At 34.7% G+C, this 8,200-nt stretch overlaps 1 protein-coding gene across 1 annotated transcript; it reads right to left on the bottom strand.

Annotated features, from left to right (window-relative positions):
* Positions 1-7,063: 7,063 nt before the first annotated feature.
* Positions 7,064-7,867, bottom strand: LOC138897467 (uncharacterized). The gene is made up of 2 exons (XM_070183436.1): positions 7,613-7,867; positions 7,064-7,510 (listed from the first exon to the last, which is right to left on the bottom strand). Exons 1-2 carry the CDS (start codon positions 7,865-7,867, stop codon positions 7,064-7,066), a joined length of 702 nt encoding a protein of 233 aa, XP_070039537.1.
* Between the last annotated feature and the right edge of the window lie 333 nt (positions 7,868-8,200).

Here is an 8,200-nt window from a genome sequence, read left to right as displayed (position 1 = left end):
TTGTTTGACTGTTTGGGATGGCTGACGCTTTGAATGATACTACACTTGACAAGGTCGATGAGAATAATATTTTGAGAATAATCACCCTCGGATTGGGCCCGAAAGTATGAGGCGATGACGATAAACATCGGAAAGGGAAAAGATGAGAATGTGATGAACCAATAGCCCTTCGGAAGGCGACACGATTAGCTATCGTAGTCGCAACCAAGGAGGTTCCCGTTCTCATGTCTAGATGGAAATTGAAATCATAATTTGAGCCTCATATATTATTTTTAAACTATTTCCCAAAATTATTTTCCAAAAAAATAATTTCCCAAAAACATTTTCAAACTATTATCAAAAACAATCTTCCAAAAACATTTTCAAATAAAATCATTACAAAATAAATTAGTTTATTGTTTACTTTATGTTTTCCTAATAATTTCCCTTATTTTGTCTTGCGAGGTACTATCATACAGAGTTGCTTTCGAAAGACGATACCCAAAGAAGAAAAAGACAAATTCCCGTCAAGCTTCTCGCTTCGTAACTTCCCTTCTTGGATGTACAAAACGCAAGTATAGTTAAACCGTATATAGATATCATATTTTCTAGTTTACTTGATATTTACATATTTACCAACACTTAAGTTGTGTTGCATCTAGTTAATGATTCGGTCAACTTAAGGCATTATGTGCTAGATAATTATGCGAAACTTGTACATAGATTTAGTATGTCAGATATATTTATAACTCGTTTGGTTAATTAGGATCGATATACACCTAGTTAATTAAATGGGTTACATAAAATGAAAGACATGTCATTTCCTTGTCAAAATAGGTGATTTTACCTTTTACAATTGCGTTAACATGATCTTTCTTTTAACAATCTCTTTATAAATTATTTTTGACTATCTTACTTCAAGTAGACATAACTTGTAAAATCATAATTGAGTCTACCATATTTAGGATTAATCCAAATGTTGCATACATATTGGGTCTAACTTGATGACTGCCAACATTCTTTATGGGCTTTCATGATATTTTTGTACATGGTTGGTAATACTCTTAGCCTATTTATATATTTGATTGTCTACATATGCATTTTATATTTACTTATCCGTTCATTCAATTCTTTTGAACCAAGCTCTATGGTCTTTCTCGTATGGTCTTAATTTTTTTTGTCATAAAAATCAATATTCGTTCATACTCATACACTCTTGACAAACCTTTTACGTTTTATTCTTTATACATTTAGTCAAGTATTTTAGTCAATTACAAAATACTTACTTATTTTTGAAGATAATTCTCCATAATTTATTTAATTTTAACATATTTTCTTGTATATTTAATACAACTCATTTTAGTAATTATTTGACTTTAATCATAAATTATCTTCTTCAAGTTTATTAAAACTCTTTTAGAATATCCTACTTGTTTATATACATTACTTATATTTGATTTAATTACTCCATTGTTATATGTAAGATTTACGTCGATAATTTCCTTTTTATACTCCCCTATTTATGACAACTTTTCCTACTTTAGTTTATTATTTCTTTAAGCTAATTGCTAGTTGTTTTATTCAAAGATAATCCTTCACCTTATATTATATATATTTAATTAAGACTAACCTTGTATAATTAAATTGTTTGGCTTTAATTGTAAGTCGAAATTTCCTTTATACTCTATTATGAACCAAATTCTTTCAATCAAATCCCAAATAATTTTTGTTTATTAATTTGCTTTGCATATCTTGTTGTATATATTTTACCATAAATAAAATGGTCATGCTTTGAATATTTATTCACTACGTGACAATTGTATTGACTACTATTTGATAGAAATCCTTTGTGACGTATTTAATCATTCTTTTGAACCTTCCCTCCCTTATTTGATAGAGTCCACAGGAATCACATTTTGTAGACCTCGAGGGATGCCTAATACCTTCCCCTCGTGATAACTTGAACCCTTACTCAGAATCTCAACGGTTTCGTAGACCATAGTCGAAATGTACATTATATAGTGTAATATATGTGTCCTAGTCTACCTTAAACATTAGGTGGCGACTCTACACTTTAACTAACCTTGTAGAGTACTATAAGTTGTACATTATTTCGATTTGTGCAAAATAGGGCTCAACAGAATCTCAAATCAAGCCTAAGGAACTAATCCAAATTTTCAAATTCAAAACTCACCCCGAACAAGCCTAAATAACTCGAAATGACCTCAAATTTTGTATGCAAGTCTCAAATAACACAACAGATCAATGCCAACTCCCAGAACTACAATCTGAACCCGATAACATCAAAATCTATCACGACCCCAATTTTTCACCTTAAGATTTTATGATGGCACCTAGTCTCCAAGACTCAGTAAGCCTAACACATTCTGATTTAAAAAAGAATTGAACTATGTAATCATTTATCATAAACCATTAAATGACATGCATAGCCACAAGCGGCCAATAGTTATACATTTCCCAAAATCGATAGTACGGAATCATAAGCACTACTAAAACACACTAGAATTTCTAAACACAATATTATTTTGAATTACAATTTAACAGTAGCATAATAAAGTAAGATGGTGACTAGAGGCCTGCGAACGTCAAGCAGGTATGCCTTGAAGTCTCCCGCCGCCCAGACGCAACTCTCCACAACACAATCAGAATACCTTGATTTGCACAAAAATGTGCAGAAGCTTAGCATGAGTACACCATAACGGTACCGGTAAGTATCAAGTCTAACCTCGGTAGTGTAGTGACGAGGCTAGGTCAAGATACTTACTAGACATAGAAATCTGTTCAAGATATACATAAGCTAACAATGGAAAGAACATCAATGTAAAACCAACGACGGAAAAATTATTGATTTACAACCAACAATGAAGTAATAGAAATATAAATGGCTGCAAGTAGGAAGCGAGTAATAAAGAAACAACATAATCAGAATACTGCTGAGATGTAAATGAACTCAAATAAGGAAAAAATGGATGACAACTCAAATAATCAAATCTCTCATAACGCATGAACTTACAACAACAATTACCCTGAGGCACCACACCTCATAAACCAAAAGCCATGAACCACAATTTTCAAATCTTACACATATGGCACCTCGTGCTCACAATAATAATCACCTTCGCACAGCAAAGCCCACATGCTACCATCTACTTTGCGACCATGAAAAATATTAATTTAGATGAGCGAAAGATATATCTAGACACCATAAAATGTAATAACAATCTTGAATAAGGTAAGGTGTCAAATTAAATAATGAGTTTATTTTAGAAATTGAATAAAGTAAAATAATATTCAATTTGTACGAAATAGAGTATAAGATGGGTTTAGTTTAGAAATCAATAAAATTGAGTAAAAGTATCATTTTTAACCAAAACAAAACATAAGTTAAATTAACGAATTAAATATATAATTTATTAAAGAAAAACATGATAACAATTTTAAGTAAGGTAAACATCTAACAGGGTGATGAGTATAATTTGAGAACCCAATTATAGTGAAAGTGCGATAACCATTTAGAATAATAAGGCACCGAGTGAGATAACGAGTTCTATCTTAAGAGGTACATAGCATAAAGTATATTAATAATTCGTTTATTTAAACCATTATGTTACCCACAACTCAACAGAATATGATATAGTTACTCCATACAATTAAATTCACATTGACAATCAATTCACCAACTTATAACGGAGGCACAGATTGGCATGTTAAAGCAACACAACAAATCACGTACAATGCATGACTCACACAACAAATCACAATCGTTCCAACACCAAGATAACAACGAATAACCAAACACAATCAAAATGCGGGTGGATGATTGAAGGAAGAACAATGACCGTTATAATCAATAAGTTGTTCCAACATAGAATGTACAATGAAAATCACAATCGAGGTACAACCTCGTATTCACATTTCACAATTTCAATCACAATCTTTCCTTATATCACCGCATGAGCCTTACATTTAGTTTTGAAAATCATTTTTTCCCGAAATAGCTAAATGCGTTTTAGCCCACCTTATATTACAACGTAGCTTCAAGTAGTTCCCCTACTAGCAACACGCGTATCAATCCCACCTTATCTCATCGCATGCATATCAACCCCTAGTCTTATACCACCACATGCGTATCAATATCACAATACAATTACAACTCGCATTACAAGTACCCATATGCCACAACTTGCGACAAAGTCAACAACACCAATATTTCCACAACAAATAGCCCATGGCTCAACCACAATGTGTACAAGAATTTCAACAATAACAAAATGAATGAGAATGCTCAACAAGGAAAGGTATCTCAACAATTAACAACTTCGTCTCAATGTGATAACGGCTATTACAACTTCAACACCAACGGCTATTACAACTTCAACACCAATAACTCAACAAGATAATATTTTACGAAATAATAACTTCAATTAAATGTGATTCAACAATTAATAGATAACAAGATAATAAGGAAGGAAATAACTTCAACTAAAATATATAAGAGCAAAATAACAAGTAAGAGGTAGAACAAGTGCTAACAACGTCAAATAAAGCATGTAAGAGTAGATTAACAATGAGGGATATAACATGTTATGACAATCCAATTAAAGGCATGGAAAGTGTCTAGATAATCTAAACTGGTCAAATACCACATATAGCCCGTGTACCCACTCCTCACCTTGCGTACACGGCTTTCACATAACACAACTAGTACAATCAACCCAAATTCTAAGGGGTAGTTTCCTCCACATAAAGTTAGCCAAGATACTTACCTCAATTAGGACAACTCAACCCTCGAAAATAGCTTTTACCCTAAAATTCACCTCTACACGGCTCAAATCTAAACCAAAAATGACTTAATAATATCAAACAATGCAAGTGAAACTAATTACAATAAATAAAGCTATGATTTTTATATTTTTTCCAAAATGTCAACAAAAGTCAATGTCGGGCTTGCCTTGGATTCTGAATCCAAGCTTACCCTAGCGAAGCTCAAACAAATACAATCTCACACGAACAAAAACCGACTCAATCAGAGTCCGATAGCTCAACCAATTTGCCAAAACATCGCTCTTGGGTGTTCATAACCCAAGAGTCCAATCCACACTAGTTTGGTCCCATATCTCCTGAAATAATCCTCCAAAACTCGCCAAATTCGAGTATATTTTTCTTCTAATATAGGAGAACAAAACCCCAAAATAAATGGGGAAATAAGCACCTCTAACTCATTTCCAATTTTTAAAATTTAGCACATAACCCTAGGTCTTGATTTAAAGAATTAAATGGGTTTTCAATTAAAATCATAGATTAAAGCTTAAACCAAAGGAATGAATCAAAGGAAAATACTTAGGTTATGGTTTATACCTTACCCTATGAAAGAAACTTAAAGAACATCCTTGAATTCTCCCAATCTTAAACTTTCAAGATAAGAAAAACTCCAACAACATTAATAGCCAAAAATGTCCAATTGTTCTGCCTCGTTTCTTATGTCAAATTATCCCGAAACTCACTTTTGACGCCTCCAATAGATTCCTCATAAAATTCCAGTTAAGTTAGACTTTTGAATTACTCTATCTGACCTTATAATGAAGGAGATATGTTGGTTTCAATATTTGAAAATAGTGGAGATATTTAAATACGAATTTAGTGGCAATTGCGTAATTAATCTGAAAAATCTAGCAACCCAATTCTTAGTAAAATGACCATAAATTCCTCATACGATGTTGAAACTTGATGACCATAATGGTTTAATCGAAACACGAATCAAAGGCCGTTTGCTCAATATGGTACTTTATGCTTAAATCGACGTCGAAACCGAGAACAATCACCATACAATCCAAACTTATCCAAAACTCATCAGAATTTAACCAAACTTTGTGGACATGTCCAAAATCATTGTACAAACTTATTGGAATAATTAAAACCCGATTCTGATTCCGTTTTTTCAAAAATCAAACCTTGGTCAACTCTTCCAACTTAAAGCTTCTAAAACGAGAATCATTCTTCCAAATCAATCTCGAGCTGCTCGAAAACTGAAACCAACCATACATGCAAGTCATAATACATAATATGAAGCTACTCAAATTCTCAAACTACCAAATGGAACGATAAAGCTCAAAACGATCGGTCGGGTCGTTATAAAATTAACTCTCGGCCAAACCTACCAACCTTCCAAACCTTCAACCTTCCAACTTTCCTAGGCAAGCTAAAAACCATAGGTAACTAAAAAGAATTACTGTTCCTACATTAGTTAAATAATTTCAATGTGCTTAAGTTAATTTTTTTCGTTGTATGATTTTATCTTCACTCATGCTAACCTTTTTATGATATTTATTTTCGAGGTTTTAAAACAGATTCAAAGTTGAAAACTCTCTTTCTTTAAAATCCAGAATCGGGAAAATGATTTCAAGGGCAGTTTTCTACAAACCAAAATGAAACATAGTTGCAATCAAGGAATATTTCAAAATATTTTTCTTCTAAACTTGATACAAGATTCGAAATCAATCGTCAAGGTATATATAAAGTCTATTTCTTTAATAGCCCTTACTTTACTAAAGTTACACAAATAGCCATTTTATTTCAAAGGTTAAGTATTTTAAACCCAGCCATAGTTACAAAGTTTACAAATATAAACACTACAAATACACTTCCAAAATTCTTTCAATTATGTAGATATTTTAAAGGGCTTTTACAAATGAAACCTATACTCTCTTTTCAAAGTGGATATACCATCTTTCTTCCAAAATGATAAGTTTTAAACACGACATAGAGTAAGCTACACACTTTTAAGCACTAACTAAAGTAGAATATAGACATTTAATTCCCTAAACCTAGTCTAAGTCCTTTGGAGCTACCTTAGGTAGATTCACATCGGTTAGTAGACTAATAGGATAATGATCTAATAACTAAATAGGTACCCTAGTATACCTTTAAATATTAGGTGGCGACTCTCTTTCATCAACAATAGAGAAACCACTAGGCGAATCTTGCTTTGACTCGTGCAAAATAGGGTGCAACAGGTGCCATACGATATAGTGGAATAGAAATGGGTTGAGTGCCTGGCACCAAGTCAAGCAATATCCCTATTGGGCGGCATGCCCGGTAGGTCTGCTAGGAATACATCTGGGAAATTTCTCACTACTGGAACTAACTCAACAGTAGAAGTATCAGCACTGACATCCCTCACAAAGGCTAAGTAAGCATCACAACTCTTCTCCACCATCCGATGCGCCTTAAGAAAGGACACAACTATGCTAGGAATATAATCCAATATACCCCTCCACTCCAACTGCGGCAAACCATGCATAGCCATTATCATAGTTTTGGTATAATAATCCAAAATAGCATAATAGGGTGACAACCAGTCCATGCCCGAGATAACATCATAGTCTATCATTTTGAGTAACAATTGGTCAACCCTGGTCTCAAAACCACCAATAACAACTAAATATAATCGATAAACACGGTCCACAACAATAGGATCTCCCACAGGCATGGACACATATAGAGGAGAACTCTAAGAATCATGAGGTATATACAAATACGGAGCAAAGTAAGATGGCAGATATGAGTAAGTAGAGCCCGGATCAAATAAAATTGAAGCATCCCTGAAAAAGACCGGAACAATACCTATGATAACTGCATCTGAAGAAGTAGCGTCCGTCCTACCCGAAAAAGCATTGAAAGGAGGCTGGCCTCCCCCTCTAGGGTGACCTCTGCCTGCTTGACCCCCACTCCTAGCTGGCCGTGCAGGTGGGGAGACAACTGGAGCAGCCTCCATGACTTGTGAACCCTGTGGGCCCTGTGGAATCCGTGGAGCTTGTGTAGTCTGTGGAGGTGCACCCCTGCTAAGTCTGGGGCAGTCCCTCACCATATGCTTGGTATCGCCACACTCAAAACAAGCTCTCGATCGGCATGGCTGCTGGATCTAACCCTGGCCTGGGTGGCTGGACTGACTGCCGAAAGCACCCCGTGCTCTATAAAGTGGTTGTGCATAGTGGGCAACCTGAGGCCTAGAAATATCCTAAACACTGCTAGAAGCTAGAAGTGCTGAATGAACTGGCCGATTCACATATCCCCTACCATGACGAGCTATAGCTGGAGCATGGAACCATTAAATCCTCTAGTATGCCGAGGCCTCTTGGCCTCCCTGTCCTCTCTCTCTTGGCCCTGCACACTGTCACGCCCCAACCTCAGGGAACGTGAC

This window comes from Nicotiana tomentosiformis, chromosome 8 (genome assembly GCF_000390325.3).
Source record: "Nicotiana tomentosiformis chromosome 8, ASM39032v3, whole genome shotgun sequence".
Taxonomy (NCBI): domain Eukaryota; kingdom Viridiplantae; phylum Streptophyta; class Magnoliopsida; order Solanales; family Solanaceae; genus Nicotiana; species Nicotiana tomentosiformis.
This window is presented reverse-complemented; position numbering and strand designations above follow the sequence as displayed.